Source organism: Vombatus ursinus, unplaced genomic scaffold, assembly GCF_900497805.2.
Source record: "Vombatus ursinus unplaced genomic scaffold, bare-nosed wombat genome assembly UNPS02014778.1, whole genome shotgun sequence".
NCBI classification, from domain to species: domain Eukaryota; kingdom Metazoa; phylum Chordata; class Mammalia; order Diprotodontia; family Vombatidae; genus Vombatus; species Vombatus ursinus.
Window position 1 is genome coordinate 38,386,714 of NW_020954556.1, and position 26,738 is coordinate 38,413,451.

A 26,738-nucleotide genomic window follows, 5' to 3' on the forward strand; every position below is an offset into this window, starting at 1 on the left:
AATATAGAGGAGAGTAGGGAGTGACTTGAAGCAGGGAGACCAAGTAGAAAGCTATTGTAATAGTCTAGGTGCAGAGTGATGAAAGGGGCATTGTTCAAGAGATATTGTGAAGGTGGAATCAGTGGGACTTGGCAACAGATTGGAAATGGGGTTGTGTGAAAGAGTGAGGCATCAAGGATGAGCCCTGTGTTGTGAATCTGGGTGACAACAGTAGTAGAAAAGTTTAGAAAGAGGGGATAAGACTTGGCATGAATGATAATAGTTTTAGATATGTGGATTTTAAGATGTCTGCATGAGATCAGTTTGAGATGTTTTCTGGGTAGTTGGAGTTGCAAGACTAAAGGTCAGGAGAAAGGTTAGGGCCAGATAAAGAAATCCTAGAATCATCAACATAGACATGATAGTTGAATCCATGGGAGCTAATGAGAGTACCAAGTGAAATAGTATACAGGGAGAAGAGGGCCCAGGACAGAGCCACACCTATGGTTCGTCCATATGAACTGAGTAAAGATCCAGTAAAGAAGCCAGAAGAATGGTTAGATAGTCAGGAGAAGGAGGAGAGAATAGTGTCATGAGAACCTAGAGAGAAGAAATATGAAGGAAAAGAGAGTGATCAGCTCTGTCATGGGGCTCCAGAGAGGTCAAGAAGGATGAGCATTGAGAAAAGGCCTTTATATTTGGAAATTAAGGGAGAGATTATTGGTTGCTTTAGAAAGCTGTTTCAGTTGGATGATGAAGACAGGAGATAATAGAGTAGAGAGTTAAGACAGTGGAAGGAGAGGAAGTAGAGACATTGATGACCTTCTTAAGGAGTTTAGCCACAAAAAAAGGAGAGATATGGAATGATAGCTAGCAGGGGTGGGTTGATCAAGTGAGGGTTTTTTGAGGATAAGCAAGACACGGCCATGTTTGTAGGTGGTAGGAAAGTAGCCAGTGAAAAATTGGAGATTAGTGAAGGAATTGAGGTAATAGAAAAGACAGTCTTCTGGAGAAGATGGAATAGAATAGATCACTTGTACATGTAGAGAAGTTTGACTTGACTGGGAGAAGAGCAGCCTGATTTGAGAAAGGTGTAAAGGAGGAGATAGTGAGAGAAGGCATCTGAATGATGTGAGATGAGAGGATAAAAGGAAGCTCCCAGTGAATGTTAAAATATTAGGCAGGGCTCTCAGCTGAGAGGGGTGGAGATGAAGAGGAGGGGGAGCCATGGAAGATTTGAGGAGGGATAGAAAGACTTGGAAAAACCACTGGGGTGAGGATTGCCTTGCCATGGCAAGGGCACAGTTGAGATTATATAACATAAATTGGAAGTAGACTCAGATGACTTAGAGGATTAGAAAAATGATAGTACCCTTGATGGAAATAAGCAGTTTTGGGGAGGGGTAGGTTTGGGGAAAAGATGGTAAGTTGTCTTTTGTACATGTTGAGTTGGAGATCCCCAAGGGTATAGCCTGGGGTACATGTCCAACAGGCAATTGGAGATATAGATTACATAGTAGTTTGCGTAGAAGGATGATAGTTTGATCAATGAGAGTAGATGAGAGCACCAATAAAAGTAGAGAGTAAAGAAAAAGGACCCAGGATAGAGCTCATGGTGTGACTGTAAGTTTCCATGTCCGAAAAATTAGTTACCTGGTAGCCAGCCTTCTGCTAATGAAGCAGGCTCTGCACACTTAGCTGGGCTGATTCTTAAACAAAAGGAGCAGAGTTCATCTTTGAACCTTAAATGTAAATCTTTTTAGGTTCTGTAGGACTGTCCAGACCTTGTATGCCACTGAACAGCTTTCCAGATGAAAAAACATCACCACCATACCACATTGAAAATCAGAATAATACTATATAGCTTTTAAATTTTTATTTATTTTAATTTATGGAATAAAATAAGCATTTCTATAACATAGTATAACAAAATAAAACTGATTGCGCAGGAAGCTGAAAATCTATTATGTACGACTTGCTATTCTTTTTAAATATATAATAAAGTTAGCCATTTCCTAATTGACAAGCATCCCTGCAATTTCTATATTATAAACAGTCATGTAAGTAACTACCCATTTAGTAGCTTCCTCACTTCCTCCAAATTCTTGAGTATTTGGGAATTTATTTCCCAATATATGTTTTACCTAGCATGGAATCAAGGTGATTTAGCTTCAGATCTTTTCTCTGACATGTACTTGCTAAGTTGATCAACCTTTGGCAAGGCAATTGAATTTCTCAGGGCTTTAGGCTTCTCTGTCTGGATTACAGATGAGTTACCAGTCTATGTCAGTAGAAGGAACATCCATATTGGGAGCTTCCTGTGTTACTGAAATCATTAGTCCATACAAGAAGAAAAAAAACCAAATGGAGCCATTAGCTTTGCTGCTTTCTTCTGGGCTGTCTACATTTCACCTTTAAGATTTCTTACCAGCTCCTTTGTCAGAAGGGGACTAGAAACTTCAGAACCATCAGATTATAACTGGAAGGAACCACAGAGATCATGAAGTACAAGACTCATTTTACAGAGTAAATTGAAGACCAGACAGGTTAAGTGAAGTAATATATATAGGATCCTAATGCCTCGGGGCACAACTGAAACTGTAACCTCAGTCCCTGAATCCAATGTTCTTTCTGCAACATTTTGTATGCTTCATGAAAAGATACAGAATACAAATCAATTTTATTTTGCATACCAAAAAATACTTAGTTCTAGAAGGAAAATGATGATGTAGACAGAAGAGGTTTTTGGATGTTAATCTATGATTCTTTGGGCTTCAGTTACCGGTGCTCAAAATAATCAAGAGCTGGTAGGCAGTATCCCACTCAACCGTGCTTTTGCTCTGTATGCTTGAGTTTTGAGTGTCTGCTTTTTCTTGCATTTAAACTGAAGAGAGGAGCAGGTAAAAGAGGAAAAACATTTCCTATGTGCTGTTTGCCTTGACAACCTTCTGGTTTTGGAGGTGAGGAAAATGGGAGAGAGCATACTGTATTGATTCCATAAATACTTTCTGGATCTTCTTTTCCTTGCTGTTGAGGAACCAGAAACAGAAGATCCAGAATTGAATGGGCTGTCAAGGGTTTTTCATAGTGTCCTTCATTTTTTTGCTGCTGATCAGTCACAGTTGAAGCAAGATGAACCTTTTATCCTCAAATCTTTTAAAAAACAGATTCACTGATTATAATTGTATATAGTCCAGCATATTTTGCTTTTAAATGGAACATGTTTGTTAGTCTTCAATATTTTTATTTTTATATATTCATATTAAGATTGAGTGAAGCCTAATGTGTAGTTGTTAAAATATTTCATCAGTAGTTTAGTAGACATTTTTTAGAGTTTGTGACTTGTAACCTAGTACTTTTAAAAAGTGATACAGTATCACTTTCCCTTTGGTATTAATCTTTAATGTCAGATCTTAATGGTATCTAGTTTTCTCCTCCAATTTGTTTAGCTACAGAGCAAGGGAAATTGATACTCTCTTGCATGATGTCTCTCAATTATAATCACTGAAGCAGCATATGCAACTATTATAAACTTAAAACATACCATCTTTTTGTTTTTCCATTTATTAGAAGAATAGAACACCTTTTAGCAATTGATATTGTGACTGCTATTTATAGGATCATAGATTTTGAGCTTAAGGCAATTGAATCCAACCCTGTCATTTTATAGATGAGAAAACTAAGGCACAGGTTAGGTGATTTGCTCAGGGTCACACTGCTAGTAAATGCTCTGGGAATTGAACCCAGACTTTACCGATTCCAAGTCTCACCAGTGTTCTAATCTCTGCCATCTCTTCTTACTCCCCATAATATCTGGCTACCACAAGTAATATTACTCAGAAATATTAAAATACAGTTGTATTTTAGGAAAAAAGTGCAATATGAAATATTATGACTAAAATAATGTGCATTTTACCACAGTTTTTATAGCTCTTGTTCTGTTCTGTAATGGTGAGGATTTTTGTCTTTGGACTAGCTTTAGAGTCTGGCAACAATAAATTAAATCAAGAAATCACTTCATTGGCAATAAAAGGTTTAAAGGTTGAAAAATACTTATGAATTTAATGGTACCATGATTTTTTTATTTAACTTCCTTCTTGAATGTTTAAAATAATTTTTAACCTTGTTGTCACTGTTTTCACATTTTAGAACGTATCCTGCCCTAGAGACATTAACAGAACCTCACCAACTCACCGCCACTTTAAGTTGTGTGATTGGAGTAGCCCGTAGTCTGGTGTCAGGGGGCAAATGGTTTCCTGAAGGTCCAACACATATGCTACCTCTGTTGATGAGAGCATTACCTGGCGTGGATCCAAATGACTTTAGTAAATGCATGGTGAGAATATTTATTTTCTGTCTTGTTAAGTTGTTGTGAGAGTATCATCATATTCCTTTTAACATCTCAAGGATCCTTTACCAGTGTGTTACATGTGAAAGCTAGTAACATTAATGTTGTTTTCTAGAAATGTAATTGGATGTCTGAACTTAAATTTGTGGGCAAACAATAATATAACATATTCTTTCTCCTTAATAGAAAAATTGTCCAAATCAATATGCTTTCCATGTTTATAATTCAAGTTCATTTCAGTGAACATTATGTCTTAGACATTTTTGTTTATTATATAATATTGAAATTTCCCATGCTACCTGGATTTCAGTCCTGGGCAGTAACAACTTCTAGTCACATGACCTTCTTTGTGACCCCTTTGGAATTTCCAACCAGAAAGTGACATTGTTGGAAGGCTTGTGTTTTAAGTATCATTGCACCAACACAGACCTCCCTAAATCCCTTGGCTAGGTAGCAAGACTGCCTTCTCTAGGAATACCACCTTTCTCCCTGTCACAATTCTGTCATCAGTACTTTTCCATCCCTGGGTGATCTCATTCCTTCAGGTCAAGAAAGGAGTAGCCTCACTACAACAAATTTAGGAATTTTAGGAATGCATACGATAAAATACAGACATAGTTAATAAAAAGATGAACTTAATGGAAATAATACTGAAGCATAGTTGATTATGATAAAGGTAAAAATATGTATAACTAAATGAAATGCAATAAATAAAATTGCTGTAGGATTTTTTTAGGAGATAATTTATTAATCCAGCCTTTGTTTTACAGTATCCTTAAAGTCTAAATCTGAATTGTGTACTGAATGTTGAAAACCCTTTGCATCTTCCAACAGATCACATTCCAATTTATAGCAACATTTTCTACTCTGGTGCCTTTAGTAGATTGCTCATCTATACTTCAAGAAAGAAGTGACCTCACAGAAGTAAGACTATTTTCTAATTATAAAAAGGAAATAGAGAATACTAATTTCTGTTCTTCATGCTTTTCCACATTTAATGAGGGTTAAGACAACAATGCAGAAATTCCCTAAAATGTTAAAATTTATTTAAAATCTCGTAAGATGATGTACATAGGCTCCTTGTTAGATAAGTCAGAAACACTTTTTATGTTTTGTAGATAAAAGAACAAAATTCACTTGATTAACACTTGGCAAAATTGAGGTTTTAGTTTTCCATTGTGTTAATCTCAATAATATAATAATATGAATTATGATAATGATAATAAATATGCATCTAGAATATACATGTGCTAAAGAGATACATGCTCAATTCCCATCTGGCCCTTTCAGGATTATCTTCCAAGTCAGGAGCACTACACACCTAATCTTCCTTACAAATTACTTGGCTGTGTTACTACTTGCTTGAGTAATTCAATGTCTAGATGTATAATATATTTATACGTGTGCAATTTTAATACTGATTTTATGATGAAAGTAGCTAAGTTTGTTTTTTTTATTTTGATGTATATAAAATGAGTTTTTCCCATTTTTTAGTTTTTGGAGCTTTACAAGTAGATAGGTGTTCAAAACCAACTGTACAATTTTGTTTATTCATGCATTCAGTACTATATTTTGTGTGTGTGTATAAAATATTCTGTAATCTGTTGTATTGTTGAGTTTTCTCACAAAACATAATTCGTGTTCTACACATTTTACAGAGAAAATAAAGTTTGTATATGTTGAACCTTCTAGGTGGAAAAGGAGCTGTGCTCTGCTACAGCTGAATTTGAAGATTTTGTCTTACAGTTTATGGACAGGTGAATATGTGGGCTAGTTTTGTTGTGTAGCTGATACTTGGATCTGTTACTGATCTACTGGTCATTACTCTTTCTACCCCATCCATATCCTTTTGATGGCCACTCTCCAGGGAGTATATACAAAACATCTTTTAAAAATAAAATGCTGTGAAAAGAGCATTTTTTTTTAATGAACATGCTATTAGTAAACTAGCTTAACTGTATTAAAAGTGTTCAGTTCAATAAATTTTAAGTTACTTGAACATATGCTTTCTTTGGGTTCTTTAGATGCTTTGGACTTATAGAAAGTAGCACATTGGAACAAACAAGAGAGGAGACAGAAACGGAGAAGATGACCCACTTGGAAAGTCTGGTGGAATTAGGCCTCTCTTCTACTTTCAGTACGATACTCACACAATGTTCTAATGAGATATTTAAGGTACAGAGAATATTGTTATACAAAATAAAATTATAAATTTACATGTGACATAACTTTTTCAAATAGCAAGTTGCCTTAGAGTTCTACCTCACCATTTCTTGCTCCATAAGTAATTTTAAGGTTTTGGTATATACCCATTTTTAGTATAACCATGCCATGATAAAAAAAAAAAATTGGGATAAAAAACACTGAAATTTTTTAAACTTAATTTTAATATTATTTTTGTGACTTCAGGATTAATATAATCATGCTACATTATTCTGATATTAAATTATGGAAAACAACCTTTTTGTTTCATTAGAACTAAATCTATTTTAACTGTCTGGTGTTTAGTGTTATTCTCACAAAGCATGCTATGCAATATTCGTTCTTTATCACCAAAATTTTTATTTTATTTTCTTCCTTCTATGTCAGTTTTAGATGTCTTTGCATCTTCAAAAATAATATCTTTCTGAAACAGATTTATTTTAGAGTTTTTTTATATCTTTTGATTTTATATCGCCTTCTTTCCAGTGTATCCCTGATCCTCTCTTCCCTAGAGAACCATCCCTTGTAACACAGAATTAAAAAAAAAAAAAAGACAGGGAAAAGGCAGTTCAACACAACTAACCAATATGTCACCTAAATCTTCAGAATATGCAGTATTCCATACTCCTGTTCCCCCTCCTCTGCAAGGAAGGGAAGTGCATTTTCTTTTTTTAATACCATGTTTTATTATGATAATTACACAGTGTGCAGAGGAACAGTTTTTAAAGTTTTTATGATATAAATTAACGGGGGGGCAGCTAGGTGGCGCAGTGGATAGAGCACCGGCCCTGGATTCAGGAGGACCTGAGTTCAGATCTGGCCTCATACACATAACACTTACTAGCTGTGTGACCCTGAGCAGTCACTTAACCCCATTGCCTAGCCAAAAAAAAAAAAAAAAAGAATAGGATTGGGGCAAAATGATCTTTTATTGATCTTAGCAAATTTTCTTTGACTCAGTGGCTTTTGGAAGAAAATCTTCAGTTATTTTAATCCTGGAAAGTTTATATCTAGACCTCTTTTATTTGATAATGAAATAAAAATTGATTAGCATAATATAAAATTTAGTCTAGGGATTTTGAGTACTTAGCACTATGATCACCACAGTGCTATTTTATTATTTTTTTAAATTAATGCCTAAACTATTCAGCATGACCTTATATGTTAAATTAATGAAATATTTTCCACAAAATGCCATTTAAAACACTGATCTCCTCAACCACCTACATACTCTTTGACCATATCCAGCCATGTTTTGTGTGACTTCCCTAAATCTCAGGAAAGCAAATTTGTAGCAATTTTGCTTTGTTCAAATTAGTATCACATGCAAGTTTTGTCCCTGTCTCTTTTTAACATCACTTAAAATGTGAAACAGTTTTTTAAATGAAATGATTTAAAATATTTGTAGAAGGTACCCAAAGTTTTAACTCTTTGCTTAATTTTTATTGTGGATGGTTCTCTTTAAAGATTCAGTGAACCTAATTTCTCATTTTGAAATAATTACCTCGTGTAAAGTTGAAATATATGCATGTATATTTTTCTTTTATATTCCATGAGGAATTTTATTCTTCTTTTCTAAAGAAAGGTTGACTATATCTTCCACTTGACAGGTTGCCCTGCAGAAGGTTTTTAATTTTGCTGTTTCAAACATATTTGAAACTAGAGTAGCAGGCCGCATGGTGGCAGACATGTGCCGAGCTGCTGTAAAGGTTAGTTGTTGTTTTTAAACTGAAAACTTAGAAGGTAATCTTGTGGATAATAATTTATTTCTGTCCTGGATGTTATGTTTTAAATGTAAACTTGCCCCAAAAGATAATCATCCTGTATACTTTTTCCCTGAAATAGTGATTACTTTTTTACCTCATGTTGGCTGCTTCTTTTTTAAATCATTTGTAAAATATGTTTTAGTGCTGCCCAGAGGAATCTTTGAAGATCTTTGTTCCCCACTGCTGCAGTGTTATAACTCAACTTACAATGAGTGAGTCATATGATCTTACTGACTTGTTTGTTTTCATTTTTTGAATAAACATTTCTTTTAGTCTTTGAAAACAATCTAATTATGTACAGATTAGTTTGTCTAGATTGGAAGAAAGAATAGATTTGTTCTGTTTGACCCAAGAAGACAGAACTAAGAATAGTGGATGGAAGTTGCAAAGAAGCAATTTTAGGCTTGATTTCAGGAAGAAAGTCTTGATTAGAGCTGTTCAAAAGTGGAACGGAATGTCCTTGGAGATAGTGGATTTTTCCTTCATGGTGGTCTTTTAAAAAGATGCTGGATGACATTTATTGGGTATGATATATTGGGGATTCGTTTTGGATATAGTTTGTATCAGATGGTCAGTGAGGTCCCATCTAAAAAAGTTCTATGATTCTGAGAAATGTACATTAGGTACATTAATGAGAACTTTTAACAACTTGAGATACTTCCCCTAATTTTAAAACACTAATATCTGTCAACTTGATGCAATAAGAAAACCAAACTGGATACTTTAAGGAATTTTATTATGGTATCCAAAAGGAATTTCTTTCAGTTAACTTGAGAAGTTAGAATTGATATAGTACATGTGGAACATTAGGATTCCTGATCTTTGAAATGATACATTTATTTACTTCTTAGACATTGTCCTTTTTTTTTTTTCTGGACAGGAAAGAGTGAAAAGACTTTCTAGAAGATGAAACAAGAAGTCTTTATAGAAATGCAGGGTTGCACATAATCTTGACAGAAAATTTAGCTGTGAATTTTGAAAGCTTATAATTTATTAAATACATTTTTCCCCCTGTTTTAGATGATGATGTCTTGAAGGAAGAAGAGCTCGATAAGGAATTACTGTGGAATCTCCAACTTGTGTCTGAGGTATGCGCTCTTTGAGCGTTCTTTTTTCTCTTGAGGAAAAAAAATTTAAAATTATTTTGTATACATGGACTAACAGTAAAGCTCTATCTGTTCTACTGACAGACTATTCTAGAAAGAGTTAAAGGGGTGATAGAATTATGAAAGTTTTATAGTGTGATGGATAGATACAGAGAACTTTCAGAATATTTGAATTATATTGTAGTCTGTACTTTAACTGTTTTCTTCCTGGCTTTATACTTCCTTCAATGGCTATGTGATATGTTAATATAGGGCACTGTCCCCAAAGATACAGCTTACAAGCCATCCATACTTTTCATCCTCTGTGTAAGTTATATCTAAAATGCTGGAAGCTTTCCAACATTCTGTGGTTCCTATGCAGTACTTTGCCTTTTCATCCTTCATTCCTTGCTCTAATCATGTGACCAATTTATCTCTTTTGAAGCATGCATTTCTTTGATGACACCTTTTGTGCCACTACTTGTGTTTACATCACCTTTAGTAATATCCTTCAGCTTACAACATGTCTGCATTGAGCTTTGGGTCACCTGAAATTTTATTCTTTAGAGATTGTTATGTTTTCTTCATGATTCACAACAACGTAGCTCACTAAAAGAATATTTAAGATCTTTCAGTTATAATGCCTACTCATAGTCCATTTGCAGTGTCTTATTAAGATATGTATTAGACTAACTGAATGAGTTGTTTATTCAACTGCATCTCATAATTTCAACAATAAGCATTCTTCATACATTTTCTTTTTACTACGTCAGTTGTCAAACTCATCTCTTTTGAGAATCTATTGCACTCAGTGAGGAGGCTCTGTAGTATTATGGGACTTGATGCAGTCAGTACAAAGTCATCCATAAACAGGAGTATCTGGAAGATGTCACTTATCTATAGGGAATCCGTCCTTCATTTGGACTTAACATGGCATACATATAAGAGGAGCAAACATTTTTGGTGAGCATTCGTTTCCTGGTTTTATGCTTTAGTTGATACTGGTTCTTAATCCTGAAAAATATTTTCCAACATTTTAGCTGTCTTCTGCTATGCCCATGTTCACATTGACATTTGTGAATACCAACATGTTGATTTACTTTGTAGTAGCATGTCAAGTTCTCCATAGATTTTCTCTCTTCCATTATCCTTTGCAACAAATGATACATATGGTACAGTTTACTTCATGGTCTTTTTATTTATGTTCATCATGAGCCCAGCTAGATGAGATAAGCAATTATCTCTATGAAATACTTCTTACTTTTGTGTGGTTGGTGAAGCTAACTCATTTATTAACTCACCAACTCATTTATTTAATTCTCTCAGGAGAATTCATGAAGCATCCTTCTATATAACTGCAATTTCCTGTGTCTTCTGTTTTCACTTTTTAAAATAATGATAGAATTCAATTTTTCTACTAGTGTCACAGTTCATTTGTCATTAGACAGGAAACTGACATTTAGCAATTAAGCTTATGTTTGTAGATGGTTTAAAAACTATTATTCTTTGAACTCTTATCTCCTGCTACTCTGCTGCTATAGAAGGAGGGACTCATTTGAGACCATTTTGTATTTTTCTTTCATAGGTTGCCAGCATGGTAGTTAACCTAGTGGTCAAATTCCTGGTGATGGAGACTCTTTGTACTTAGCTTAGCTGGCTCTCTGACATATGCTAAGTCTCTTGCTTGATAGACCTTTCCATTTTGGTATAATATTCCAGAGCTTGTACTCTGCTGGCATAGCCTTTGCAAACCTAGGGTCACCTCCATACCATAGTGGTGTCAGAGTAGGATTTATAGGAATCTGCTTGAATTTATCAGTTTGTAAAAATGAGACAGATAGATATTCCCAAGATATGTACATTGAAGCCTTGAAATTACATCACAATTTCAAGTTAGTTTGGAATAATTCCAAAATAACTACCTTGAGTAACGCTTCAAAGAATTATAATAAGATTTTGCAACTAGCTAAAATGTTATCTCTTTCTTTTTCTTGCATTTGGCTATCTAATTAGAGATTCACATCTTGGTACTATCATTACCTAGCTGTAAAAAATTGGATCTGGAAAGGACCTGAGGTGATTTAGTTGATTTTACAGATGAGTCGTAGAGTAGATAAATAACTCGTACAATGACACACAGGTACAAAGTGGAAGAAATTGGATTCCAACATAGGTCCTTCAACTCCAAGACCTGTATTCATTATTAAGAAAGCACTTTTATACGTACTTTTATAAAGTATGTAGTACTTTATAAAAATGACTCATTGTTATTATTTCTATACTTGCAGCTAAAGATGTTCCCAAAAAGAAAAACCTAATTAAATCTGGTGTATTATATGGGGAGCCTAAAGTTGACAGATGAATCATTTTAACTTAGAAGTTCTTAGTTGCAGTAGGGCTAAACTAAATGGGTATCTATATTAAATGTAGCATCAATATGGGGAACTCCTGAGAGCAGGAACCTACCGTGCTGCCTCAAGAGGACCAAACTAGCTAATGTTAGAAATAGAGCAGGTCAAAACTCCTATGTTGATCAGTAGTGGGATTGGACCCGTGAGTGGCTAATATACTTACAACTTGGGTGAGATAGGGAGACCAAGTCTCAAAAAAACAAAAGGAAAAGAAAAATAAGGTACTGTGACCTTAGATCTAGGCTTTTTTTTTTTTTAAATCATTTTATAGATAAGAAAAGCAGGGTTTAGAGGAATCATTTAGTCTTTAAATTGTTTGAATTATCACTCTCATGAAACAGAGAAAAGTGAGTTGAGAATATGTGCACTTATACAATTTGGTGCTGAAATAATATCAGACTAAACAGGGAAACTAAACAGGTTAAGTGTTGAAAGGATAATACCTAGGAGGGAATAGTCAAAAACAAAGTTCCTGATCCTGAAGGAGGAGTTAAAAGAGGGGGAAAAAAAAGGAACTAGAATCTAAAGGTCTTCCCATCAAGAACAAATTGTGGTATAGGAATGCAATGGAATGTTATTGAGCCATAAGAAAAGATGAAAGAAATGATTTCAGAGCATCCTGTATAATATCAATAGAGTAAATAGGTGAAGAGTGAAGTGATTAGGAGAGCAATTTATATAAGGAGAAAGGGAAAAAAATTTTTTAAAGACATAATAACTTTGTACATGCAGTGTTCAGCTGTGTCTCCAGAGGACTCTGTGAAACATTTAATCACCTCCTGACAAAAGTGATGGACTCAAGGGGCAGAAAGAGACATGCACTTCTAGATATGGCCATTGAGTGAATTCATTTTTCTTTGACTATGCTTATTTGTTCCAAGGAGGGTTTTTCTTTTTTTTAATTTGGGAAGGAGGTTTGAAAGTAAGTAGGGAGTTAGCAATACTGTTGCCCAAAAAATCACCATTGAACCATTTTTTTAAATGCACAGAAAAGAACAGAGGGAAGCAAAGAAAAGGGGGACAGTTTTGAAAGTAATCTGTAGGGGCAGCTAGGTGGCGTAGTGGATAGAGCACCGGCCCTGGATTCAGAAGGACCTGAGTTCATATCCGGCCTCAGACACATAACACTAGCTGTGTGACCCTGGGCAAATCACTTAACCCCCATTGCCCAACCAAAAATAAAAAAAGTAATCTGTAGAATGTATTAAATACTTTTAAAAAAAGTGTTACAAAACATAAGTTCACAGTTCCGTATATAGTCCTCTTTTTGCGTGGAAATTTGTGTATGGAAATGCTTTTTGGTGTTTAGGTTAAAAATTTTAAATTGTTAATACAGGTAGAAAAAATATCTTTGTAAGAAAGAAATGAAGATAGAAATGCATTTTAGATGAGGAATAAAAACATTTCATACATGCTAACATTTCTTAAAATGCTAGAAATTAGTGTTTCTTTACCTTTGAACCTGGATTAACAACAGGCTTCTGTTTTTCTGAGATAAAGACCATCCATTGTACACTACCTGAGTTCCATGCCTCTGTTCCTTAAATCTTGTCAGTGTGATCACTTACTGAAAACTCTATCCCTACTGCTCACTGAAGCTGATCTTTCTACCTGTATCCTTTATCCTAGTCCCTCTCATTTCTTCCAGGATCTTGCTATATATTATCAATCATCTCTCCCTCATCAGTGACTCATAACTCATGTTAGGGTTAACAGTGTGCTTTCTTCTGAAATAGATAGCGTGTTGTTTATCCCTATTTTACAAATTCGGAAATTGAGGGATCAGAGAGGTGAAATTGACCATTTACATACTTAACTTTTTTTTTAAGTAGATTTTATTAACTTTTTTGTCCCAGTCATACACTACTCCAACTTTTTCTTTTCCTACATTGCTAAACTTCCTGAGAAAGTTGTCTATAATCAATCCCTGCATTTCCTTACTGTCAAGTCCTTAATTATGATTTTCTAATTATCAAGTCCAATGTCCCCATTTTTCCTAGTAGTGTCATTGACTTCTCATGTACTGTTCCTCCATCACGACCCATTTTCCAGGGCTCACAGAAGACTTATCTTTCTTGTATTAATTATCATTATTAGTGTTAATAACATGTATCAACAGTGGGTGGTAGTGGCAAAGAGGAAAATTTAAACTTGTTATTAGAAAAAACTTGCTCATAATTAGAGCTGTTCCGGGGGAGAATTAGATGCATCTAGAAGATTGTGGGTCTCCTGTCATTGACAGTCTTCAATCAAAGACTATTGAGTATGTTATCGCAAAGATTCCTAATGGGAATGGATTTTTATCAAGTGGCCCTTCTCACTCTAAAATTCTGTGAAGTACAAATGAAATATACTCATTAACATGATCCCTGCCTTTGTCAAAAGCAAAAGATAGCTTTATGTTAAATAGGAGCTCTTCATTCTTAGGCTCATATCTAAGTCTTCTTGTAAATTCTTGTTCTTGAGTCCTTCATTAGTCCTTCTTATTCTTCTTGCAAATTTTGTTATTGTAAAATATGTTCAAAGATAATACTCCTCTTCTTGCAGTTGGGTTACTAAAGAATTATTTACATTGCTTCTTTGTCTTTTTGATTGACTCCTCAAAAGTACTTCCCTTGCTGATCCATTCCCAAGGTGTGCCTTTCTTTATGTTTTCTGTGCCTGTTGAATATTACTATCAACTTCGCTAATTCCCTTATTTGTTAAGTTTGTCTTGTATCTCTCTATTGTAGGGGTATGCAGGTTGACCCTGGCCTATGTGTGTTTTCTATGCCTGTTGTAAAATATTTTAAATTGTAAAAACCTTTCTTAGCTTACAGACCTTACAAATACAAGTGGGGTTGAAATTTGCCGACCTCTGGTACATGTACTGTTTGTATTGAAGTTATTTGTATCTGTGGCATATCCCTCTGTTAGAATGTAAGTTCCCTGAGGTCAAGAATTTTGTCTTTTCACCTCCTAACTTAAGAGAGTTCTTTCATTTAGCATGCTAGTTCCCAACCTTTTCAAAGTAGGACCCTTTTTTAAACAAAATGATAATATTTTAGGGGACCCCTATAATATAGTACTTAGATTAGTATTAGCATCTTGTGATTGAAGAAGTACACGACAGAGTGAAAGTGCTCAGTATACATAGGGAATCACAAAACCCTTAAAATAAAATGGCACCTAGAAGTATACGGCCTAGGTTATTCTTCTTGTTGTTTTCAGTTATGTCCAATTCTTCTTGATTCCATTTGGGGTTTTCTTAGCAAAAATATTAGAGTGGTTTGCGATTTCCTCCTTCTGCTCTGAGGCAAACAGGGTTAAGGGACTTGCCCAGGGTCATAAAGCTAGTAAGTGTCTGAGGCTGGATTTGAATTCTGGTTTTCTTGACTCTCAGTCTAGGGCTCTATCAGCTATGCCACCTAGCTGCCCCAGGCCCAGATGATGAGAACCATTTATTTAGCATATTTTTAAATGATTTGAAATAAAACTTTTTAAAAACTTAGACTAACATTAGTATTTGAACTATCTGAATTTTCTATCATTGTCATAACCAAATAGTAAATTCTTTAAAAAAATCTTTCTTTTATTAGATTACTCGAGTTGATGGAAAGAAGTTGTTGCCTTACAAAGAACAGCTGGTAAAGATTCTCCAGCGAACCTTACATTTAACCTGTAAACAGGGTTACACTTTGTCTTGTAATCTCTTACATCACCTTCTGCGATCTACTACACTTATCTATCCTACAGAATACTGCAGTGTGCCAGGTGGCTTTAACAAGCCTCCTTCAGAATACTTTCCTATTAAGGTAAGGTTTTCATTAATATGAGATTAGAGGATTATTTTAATCAATGTAATTATTATGAAAAATGTAATTAGAGCATTGGCTTGGAAATTTTAGCCTTGTTATTTTTTTAATAACATTTTCCCCCAATTACATGTACAAACAATTTTTAACACTCCTTTTATTTTTTAAGTTTTGAGTTCCAAACTTGATTCCTCCCTTCTCCATGAAACAATAAGCAATCTGATATGGGTTATGCATGTGCAGTCAAGTAAAACATTTTCATATTATTCATTTTTTGCAAAAGAAACAAAGAAAGAAAGTGAAAAATAGTACATATTAAGTCTGTATTCAGACAGTATCAGTTCTTTCTCTGGATGTGGATAACATTTTTCATCATGAGTCCTTTGGGATTGTCTTGGATCATTGTATTGATGGGAATAGCTAAGTCATTCACTATTCATCATACTGTATTACTATTACTATGTACAATGTTCTCTTGGTTCTGCTCACTTCATTTAAATCTTTCCAGGTTTTTCTGAAATCATACTGCTTGTCATTTCTTATAGCACAATAATATTCCATTGCAATCATATACCACAATTTGTTCAGCCAGTTGATGGGCATCTTCTCAATTTCCAGTTCTTTGCTACTACAAAAAGAAGTGCTATAAATATTTTTGTACATATGTGTCCCTTTTTTTTAATCATCTTTTTGGGATACTTTCCTAGTAGTGGTTTTGCTGGGTCAAAGGGTATTCATGGTTTTATAGCCCTTTGGGCATAGTTGCAAATAGTTCTCCAAAATGGTTGGATCAGTTCACCACTCCACCTTAATGTCCCAATTTTCCCACAGCCCCTCCAACATTTATCGTTTTCCTTTTTTGTCATATTAGCCAATCTGATAGGTATGAGGTGGTGCCTCAGAGTTGTTTTGATTTGCATTTCTTTAATCAATAGTGATTTAAAGCATTTTTTCATAAGACTAGATAGCTTTGATTTCTTCATCTGAAAACTGCCTATTCATATCCTTTGACCATTAATCAATTAGGGAATGACTTGTAGTCTTGTAAATTTGACTCAGTTCTCTCTCTCTCTCTTTCTCTCTATTTCTCTCTCTCTCCCTCTCTCCCTCCCTCCCTCCCTCCATATATATATATATGAGAAATGAGGCCTTCATCAGACATAACTTTCTGTAAAAAATTTTTCCCCAGTTTTTTGCTTTCCTTCTGATTTTGTTTGCAATGGTTTTGTTTGTGCAAAACCTTTTTTATATAATTAAAATTATCTATTTTGCATTTCATAATGCTTGTTTGGTCCTAAATTCTTCCCTTCTCCATAGATCTGACAGGTAAATTATTCCATGTTCTCTTAATTTTGCCATGTTATTTTTTATGAAAATAATGTCTTATCCTTGAAAAGAGTTTTAATCCAAATTTTTCCAGTTTTGTGTGAAATTGGTTGGTTTGTGCACATATTATAGAACTGATTCTATTAATAAGCTTAGTAAAGATGTCCAAATTACATATGGGGTTCAACAGAAATATATCTTCATTTATTGAGTGCCTTTTATATAAAAGATATTGACTACTTCAGTAGATATTTCTGTCATAAAGTTATAGTATTTTATGATGAAGTTTGTATCACCAAGATTTAGATTTTATGGTTTTTATCAATTTTTCCCCTGTGCCCCATTGTAAAATAAATTTGTTTTATTTCATGAACATTAAGTGTTTAATAAAATACTTTATTTTACAACTTCTGTGGTGCAACTTTGTTCTTAGGACTGGGGAAAACCAGGTGATTTGTGGAATCTGGGTATCCAGTGGCATGTACCTTCACATGAAGAAATAACCTTTGCCTATTATTTACTGGATTCCTTTCTTCAGCCTGAGCTTGTCAAGCTCCAACTCTATGCAAATGGAGAACTAGAAATGTCCAGGTTTGTTTTACCAGTGTTATCCATTTGTGTCATTAGTGCCTGTTTTCAGAAGTTTGGCATTAATATTTTTTTTCTTTATAATGAGATTATTAATATGTACGATGCACATTTTGTGTTAATTTAAAATGCGCCTGTTCAAATAGTACTTAAAAAATTCTTGAGTGTAATATATTTTTAATAGGAAGAAAATTTTTCTTTTTATATAGCTTCATAATATTTCAAAGTGTTACATGAAAAATAAAGAAGTATTCATTTGACTCATTGCTAAATTCCCTGTTCAACTTTATAAAGTTAGACACTTTTGAGTTTGACTTACATGCAAATGTATTTAGGTATCTACTTTGAAAAGAAGAATATATTTTCTAGACTTAGGAATACTGCTTAGACTTTAAAAATCATATCCAGTATTCTCAGTCCAGAGAGAGAGAGAGAGAGAGTGTGTGTGTGTGTGTGTGTGTGTGTGTGTGTGTGTAAGCAACTACGGACAAATAAAGACTCTTCCCAGAAAATGTTCCACAGAAAAATTATTAATATTTGAAGCTAATGGCTAGAGTTTCGCAATCTAAGTTTCCAGAATTACGATGAAACCCCAGATAACATGTTGGCACTGAAATAACAGAAATGGAGAATGGATGGGGGAGGGTATTGGGAACTGACTTTTTAAATGTATATTAAACTTACTTGGTTAGGAGGTGCCTATTGATGTCTTCCAGTTCAACTCTATCAAAATTATTAGAGAGAAAGAATAAATATTTGTCATTCTTACCAGGAATATTATGGACATATGGTTAAAGAGAAACTATAGGATTCTGAATTGCTTATGTAAAAAGGGTTTTTTGAAGACTTAGTGGACTGTTGTTGCAGATGATAAATCATGCAGTATCTAAGTAACCCTCAGCCGTCTAATGTTATCATTTAAAATTCTACATCTGTTTAATTACCTTTTGCTGACACGGGGAGTTTGTCATTTCTTTGTCTTAATCTTGAGTACCTTGACTGATACAGTAAATCATTGTGTACTTTTGAATTCTAGAAGGCTGAAAAGATCTCATAAGTAAATGTAATGGGTAATTTTATTAATAAAACCAAACATTTTTATCACTTCTGAAATATTAAAATACTTCAAATTTTTAATTTTAGAGATGATGTACAACAGCGTTTGACCATAGTTCACAACTGTTTGATTGGTTCAGGGAACCTTCTACCCCCTCTGAAAGGAGAGCAGATTACTCATTTGTAAGTAGAATTGTTTTACTATTTACTTTACATGTTTGCTGTTTTATTATTTTTAAAAAATAAACGTGACTTAGTCATTTTTATCCTTGTGATATCATTGTTAAACCAAAAATATCTAAGGCACAAATTAAGTGAATAAATTTTTTAAAAGACACTATACCTATATACATACATATTTATAGGTAAAGTAATAGGAGGATGCATTGACTGAAATGTTTTAGCATATCAACCTATATGCATCTCATTTGTTTATTTAAAAGCTCTTTTGCACCATACTTAGATATAATTGTTTAAAGATACATTTTCATTATTTTTAAAGCGCAAAGCTAAAACCTATAATATTTTTGCCTGCAATTTTATGTGGAAAATGTTTTGATATTGTAATGTGTGACCAAAAGAAATTTGGTACTTTGAGAGAAATTTGACATAATTTTTTTTTTCCTCTGGCAAAAAATAGATGCTTAGTCCTTTGAATTTTCTTCCTTTTACATTTCAAGATGTTGGAGTTAAATGGTTTTGCATTGTTAGTAGGACTGATCATGTGAATTGGTATATTTTGATTTAATAAAATCCCATTTTTTATCTGACACTTGGGTCAGGAATTGAGTTTAAGTGGAATCTGTAGCACTTGACAGATCTAGGTGACCTAGAAAGTAGATGTGTGTGTTTTGGTATGCCATCTCCAGCTGCCATTTTCTTTTCAGCATTCACCTTAATTTCTGAGCAACTTACCATGAGATCTCTAAAAAAAAAAGAGAGAGGGAGACTGATCTTGCTTTATAAAATCTTTCTAGATTCTAACAGAACAGTTTGATTACTGGTGCTTATTGAAAGAACTTGAAAAGAAATTTAATTTACCAGGAGTGGTTAAAAGGATTTTGAAATTCTTTTTGCCAGTAGATAACACTCCTACAATTTTCACAGTTTTTTGGTTGCATTGTCCTTTTTGACGAATGAGATATTATTTGTCACGTATCTTTTTTTTTAGCATGAAAATTAAATATTAGAAAACTACTTTAGTCCTAGTTCTGTAGATGGTTAGTTAATTTCTGACAAAGATGTCTGTTTTTGTTTTCCCAGAAATCATAGGTTTTTTCTCAGAACTTTTGTTTCCTGTGTTTCACATCAGGTGAATAAACTGTTTGAAATCAATAAAAAATCATTTTCAAATATCCACTCATGACAGAATAATTTGATACAAACATACCAACTTTTAAAAATAAAGAAACATAATTTTAACTTCTTGATAATTTGAATAATGCAATACAATGAAATCCTGACCCTGTTGTGTTATGCCAAATGGGTGTTTTTTAATACAGCATGTAAATTGAGGAATTGGTAATTGGAGTTCTTCTCGAGGATGTTTCTTTGAAGATAAGTAGGGTTTTCTTTATCAGGGCCAAGAATCTCTCTTATGAGGCCGAAAGGATGTTCCATGCAGATAAGACAGTGGATTTTAGGATCAAATGATGACTAGAAACTATTTTAAACTAAGGTAGATTACTAAAGTAATTGTTCCATTTGAGGTAGGTATCAGACATAGCTACATTTTAACCTTTTTCACTTTTATAATGGATAACTGAAGCAAAAATGAATTAAGTGAACATAAGGTGGTGCTTTATATTTTGATCAGTTGCATATAATGATTTTCTATCAAAATGGCCTTCTCTTTCTTAAAAATTTAACATGACTCTGTAATACTTTCTGGGATAAATAAACTCAGCCTATGTTGCCTTGTGGTACATTATCATATGTTCCATGAAGTTGATATTGCATATCCCTATTCTTTTAGGTCTGCTTTTCCTTTCAAAAGCTGAACAGCAGGAAAATATTTGACTGGGGAGGTATTCTCTAAAAGTGAAGATGTTGACTTTTGTGTTGAAAATCAGACTGAAAAAAATCACTAAAGATTTGAAGGGATAAAATTGGATATTTTCTGGTTGTTGGTTTTTTTCTTGTTTTTTAGATAAAATTGAACTTATTTAGTTTTTTATGTTCTTTTAGGATAGTAGGGTTTTTAAAGAATACTTAATATGAAATATATTATGATAAAAAGTAATGATGATATACAGTGGAATAGGTAGGAAAAAGAAAAACAGCCTTTTCCTTCTGATTGCTGAAATGAGGGTCAACTTTGTTTTATAAATAGATTCCACAACTTTCTAGAAAGAACTTTTTTCTCTATATTTAAATTTATAGTAAGCTATACTAAATTAGCTCCTATCTTGTATTATCTGCATCTAAAATGTCGCTGTAACTTGTAAACATGTTTTATCCAAATATGATAGGTTGTATTTTAGTTGATACTTTTACTTCACTACTTTAAAGATCATAATTTCTTCAGTTTGAATATTTCCTTCAACATAGATCATAGCTCCTCTGTAGCTCAGAAGATGGTCTTCAAGCGTTTCTATGGCTAAACAGCTCATCACTCACTCTGGTGAGCCTCTCTTAATTTACCTAGGCTAGTTCTCAATCAAGAGACAGACAGACAGCAGACCTTCTTTCACAAGGCCCACATTCAAAAACTTTCCAGCTTGGTAATAGGACCTGCCAAAACTTGAGCATTCTAACATAGCCTTTGAGAACCCAGGATTACCTCCACACCATGAGACACCAGAGTAGGACTTCACAGTGGAGTTGGTTGATTATTTAAATGCAAGGAGGAGTGTAGTTTTCAGGTCTCTCCCCTTCCTGAAGGCTCCCATGCAATATAAGTAAAACACTACTTCTTTAGCAGTTGAACATCTAATACACACACTAAAAGAGATTAACTCATTTCTAGATGAATATTTTAAAAGTGATTATGTAGCCAGTGCTAATGAGTTTATTAGAAGACTTTTTCAAAGCATTATGCAACAAATCTGCAGTACTTTAAATTTCTTTAATGTTTTCTAACTTAAAGTAATGTTAAATTACAACTTGAAATTTTATGTTCTTTGAAATTATTAAGTGTTACTTTTCTTAGACTAATAATCTAGGTTGGTGTACAAAATTGTAGAGGTCTTTCTTTGCCCACTACCTACTATAACAAAAAGAATAGGAAGATAAGTTTTCTGTAGAATTATTCTTATTATGAATGAGACCATTTATAGTAGAAAAAATAGTTTTACTTTCTACATGGAACTGTTTGCCTGGGATATTAGCTATTGAAGATGGTGGTAGTATGAAATAAATACTATAGCTTGATGAGAAAAGAAAATGAATGTCACTAATATTGTAGTTGAAACTGAAGCTTTTCTTAATGCCTTGATGTAAATTTATTTGTTGTGGCTAAGAAATTTTTTCTTGTTTGTAACAGAATATCAAACAGATAGATTATGGAAGTAACACATTTTCTGAAACAATGGACAGGAATTGCCTGTCCTCTGCCTCTGGGAGACGGATAACTAAGCTCTTATTGGTGGTTTGGTTTTGCATAAAAGGTTAATATTGTGCTGGTCTTATTTGTTACCTTAAGCTTTTTCTGTCAGACACAACTAGTTTTATGATTTACCCTGTGCAAACTAGGGGTGGTGGCCTGTTTGAAAATTAATGTCTTCTGTGATTTTAAATTTTGCTGATTAGTACATTAGGTGTTCCATGGTGGATATAGAAGGAACTGGAGTAGTGAATGGTTTTGAAATCTCGAAATAGCTGTTGAGTGAGAACCTCTTTTGTGTGTTTTGAGGGTTTTTTTGAGTCTGGCAGAAATCGAGTGGATATTGATGATTTCGTACACCTAAGTATGTAGAAAGAAACAGCTGTATTAAATGTTACTCAGCTTGTACTCTTGTTTTAGAAATATCAGGTTACTGTGATAGATATCTCAACTACTAATTGAGCTCAGTTGTCTCCTATTTCGAAGGGCATGTAAAACATCAGACTCTTGGGACTGTGAAGGGCAACTAATGCCCTAACTACAACATTTTAACTTCTATCAGCTTAGTCACCTGTAATACCAGGGTACTAAACTTGCCTTTCAAAATAGAAGAATCAAAAACGTCTCCTAATTTAGAATTAAAACTTTTGCTCTCAGAGCCCCAAATAATGAGTGGTATTAGGTAGCCTAGGTAGTCCCTTACAGCTATTTGCCATTGTAAAAGCTAGACTAGGCACTCCTCCAAGGCTTAAGAGAAAGTGTCTTTATCCAATATACAGTCTTCATTAGTTGCCTAGGGATGGTCCTTTGAAACTATAACCCACTCTAACAGTCCTAACCAGTTTCATGGGATATGAAAAACAGGGTTACTCAAGGTAGAGGAGTCCCCATTTTTCTAATTAAATACTGCTTTATTACCCCTGGTGTCCCCTTTCCTCTGATAGAAATGTTATAAAAGCATTCTTAAGAACTAAGCTCTTACTATCTTTTCACTCAAGAAATCTGATACTTAAGGTCTAGAACAAGACCATTTCTTTTATATGTGAAAGGATGTGATGTTATGCAATGAGGGGCAGGGCTAGCTAACCTCTCTTGGCACCTCCAGGAAACTACCCAGCTCTGCTGGGGGAGCTGCACACAGAAAAGGAAACAGTTACTACTCCACGGTGAGTAACCCTGTTTTCTCCTTTTTTTCACCTTCCAACTGTTTTCTTTGATTTTTAAAATTTTGTATGTCAACCATGGAAATAATTACTATGGCCCACGATCTGCTCTTAAACTTAGCAGCATGTGAGAATTTTTTTTCTTTTTATGTAGAAACAGAATGTACACATGATAGACTAGATCCAACATTTCATTTGTGTTTATAGATGCTGTTAACTAGGATCACAGTTGATAAAAGATAGAATTAGCCTAATTGTGTTGCATAAAAGACTAGTTTTAGTAAATCTGGAAGATAAATAACCCAGTAACTCCTAGTGACTTTATTTTTTAGCACTGTATAAGTTTATTTTAACATCTTCAAGATAAACCAAAATAGTTTTATACTAATTCAATTGTAGTTCTATGTGTACGACTTCATTTAGCCTCTGTATTTAATTTGCATGTATGCCTTGTTTTTATATTGATCATTTTACCTCTCCATCATGTTTTCTCACACTGAAAGGTTTATTCTCCTAAAGGTAATGGTTCTAAAGAAAATTGCCATAAAATGGCAAAAGGCACTCTTAAAAATGGAAGCGTATAAGATATAATACATTAGGGGGAAAATGATATCCATTGTTAAAAAAAAGAGATAGGCTTGGTGGCCAAGTGTTACTAAATAAATATATAAAGCTGGTCTTATTACAGTTGTTGGGTGGCTATGTTATTATTTTCTATGCTGCAGTTCTTTCTCAGGATATGTTTTTTGGTGGCAGTATACTTCTCTTGGTATCTGTTTAACTGAGAGTATCCACTATACATGCTCAACAAAGAACAGTCAGTGTGGAAAACACCTGAGATTATTCTTAAGCCTTTTTAGTCCATATGTATATTCATACAGAATAAATATAGGAGATGTTTAAAATACAAGCCTACTTTATCAGTCCAATTTTGGGTAGGCCATGCCCCTAAAGTAAGAATTCTTTGTAAGGAAAAATAAATATATGTGTTCATATACCCAGAAAAATAAGCGCACATAATTATAATATTTTAAAAGACAATGCCACATTGGTCTATTTAGGAGAAGCCTGTTTTTCCTTTCAGTAAACAAGCTTTTGCCATACAAAAAAGTATAAAACTGATATTTTAGGAAATTAAGGAAGTTTAGAGTGGCAAATAAACAGGAGAAATTGACATTGGAATTATAGATGAGAATTTGTTTAAAAAAATACTTAAATATATTCTAAAACCTAATAACATACTGACTTCATGTAAAGAATTTTTCAAGTAGATATATTTACTACAACTTCATACAGTACGTAGCCATCTTTCTACTGATTGAAAGCACCCTACTACTACCTTGTTGTGGAAATAGTATACTTGGACCCCAGGATGTCAGTGGGTATTTTGAAGCTAAGAAGAAAGCTAACACAGGTGGGTCTCTCTCAGTTGCAAAGCTTGGAAACCTCTGATACTTCATGGGATCCACCACTCCTACTTTTTTCCCCAACTAGATGCTTCTGTTCCTGTGGCAGATATAGTACAAGTTCTTTTGGGCAAGGGAACTCTAAGCATGTATCTCAGGGATACTGGGGAGGATTGCCTTTGCAGGAACCAAGTGAAAAGAATTTGTTTCCCTTATGCTACTGCATCAGCAGCAGCTACACCTGGCACAGGCTTCTTCTGCTGGGGTGCAGGCCAGCAGAAAAGCTGTTGCTAGTGCTTGTGCTGCTGCTGGGGAAATGAGCAAGGCTTTAATTGTATCTGTGCTACTAAGAGTACACATTTATAGGCCTAACTTGGATTTCATATGCAAGCAGTACAGCCTATACAGAGTGTTTCAGAAGTCTCGGTGTTGTTATAAGCTAGAAGTTTAAAATCAACACCGAGACTTTTGAGACACCTATATTTGGACCCATGCAGCATAGGGGTAAAGGCATACAAAAGTATATTGTGTGGCTGTAGTTCAAAAGGATATGAGCGTAAAGTTTTGCTTATGTGTAGGCTATTGACAGATTTCTGCCATTGAGCTGGTTTTTTTTTATGCTCACACCAGCCTAGCTGTGAGCTATTAGGGGAAAAAATCAAGTAGGAAGGGATGCAATTGAGGGACCTCTCAAGTATATGAAAAGAAATCAGAGGTGGGTGGGAACAGAACAACCTAATATAGGACCACGCATAGAAAGATAATACCAGCTGGCTTCCAATTTCCTAAAATCTTTCTCTTGACTTAAAAGTTGTATTTAATGCAGAATTTTTATAGTGACTATTATCTTTTTGTTTTAATGGCTACTTCAGTTATCAATTTGTAAAGCATTTAAGTGGTAATTGATTTATTCATTAAGGTTAAAGATTTTGTTTTAATTTTTTAAAAAATCCCTTCCTAGTGGGTATTTTAGAGGAGTCAAGAACTGAAATTAGGAATCCTGAAATTGTATCTTAATGAAAGCCATACAGATGGAAATTATGGATTTATTCTTAAAATAATGTATGCTTAAATATAAAAACTGTATTATAAATAATGATATTCAGTAAGATAATTCTGCTGGAAAAATTCATTGCAATAGGAATTGGAACCATTATAGTAAAAAATGTTCACTACCACTCCCATTTTGATCATGCCCAAAGTAATGATGCTTTAATCTCGATATATTTGCTACTGTGAATAACAATCCAAGTTCTTTTTTCTCATCTTTGTAATAATCATTCATTATGATGAAAAAATAATTCCTGTTTACTGGTAAGTGGCAGAATAGGGATTTGAACCAAGATCCATTTTCTGCACTTGGCCTATCTATACTACTACCATTTTGCAATGTGATGTGATAGCAGTGTCTTTAACAGAAACCTTACTTGTAGCCAGTTTGCCCTTGGTTTGAAGGGGATAGGTATATTGATTGGGGTATGAATTCAAGCTTTTTATTTACATTTCACTAGATTGGAAAACCTCCACTCTCAAGGGACACACAACAAAAAAAAGAAAGAAAGAAAGAAAATAATCTGGACATTCTCACTGAGGATATAATAAAGTAATTCAACAATAGCACTTAACTTTTATTTCATTTGTCAAATTTATGTGTGCTAGACCCTGCACTATTTCTCATTTGGTTGTGAATGCCCTTTAAATGTATGTAATTTGGGGAGTGCTTATATTTACAAATAATTTGTGGAGAAATTTTGACATTACAAAAATTACTTATTACTTTTTAGTTAAGTTGTGGGAGTCTGGTAATACATTATCTTTTATATAGTAAATACTCAAATAACAAAGTTGAGTCTCCGAGCTTTGCAAATGAGAGTGGCCTGTCTATTCACTGCATTGTGTTGAGGAATTAAATTTAGTAAGAACTTTTAAAATTCAGTTTAAAAGTGAGTATTTTGAAACAGAAAAGATTCTGTGTCCTAAAATTTTATGAACTCCAAAACCAATCTGTTGGAGAAAAAAAGTAATTACTTCAAGGTTGTATTTTATGGATTCATGGCCCCCCAAAGTGTT

The 26,738-nt window shown here is 34.0% G+C and overlaps 1 protein-coding gene across 1 annotated transcript in view; it reads left to right on the forward strand.

Annotated features, from left to right (window-relative positions):
* Positions 1 to 26,738, forward strand: part of PSME4 (proteasome activator subunit 4) — a 106,685-nt gene that overhangs the window by 42,340 nt on the left and 37,607 nt on the right. The window contains exons 11-20 of the mRNA XM_027865123.1: positions 4,129 to 4,315; positions 5,162 to 5,251; positions 6,020 to 6,084; positions 6,352 to 6,502; positions 8,140 to 8,238; positions 8,438 to 8,507; positions 9,316 to 9,383; positions 15,370 to 15,585; positions 17,345 to 17,502; positions 18,643 to 18,738. Coding sequence (XP_027720924.1) covers positions 4,129 to 4,315; positions 5,162 to 5,251; positions 6,020 to 6,084; positions 6,352 to 6,502; positions 8,140 to 8,238; positions 8,438 to 8,507; positions 9,316 to 9,383; positions 15,370 to 15,585; positions 17,345 to 17,502; positions 18,643 to 18,738 — 1,200 coding nt within the window. The remainder of the gene's footprint in view (positions 1 to 4,128; positions 4,316 to 5,161; positions 5,252 to 6,019; positions 6,085 to 6,351; positions 6,503 to 8,139; positions 8,239 to 8,437; positions 8,508 to 9,315; positions 9,384 to 15,369; positions 15,586 to 17,344; positions 17,503 to 18,642; positions 18,739 to 26,738) is intronic.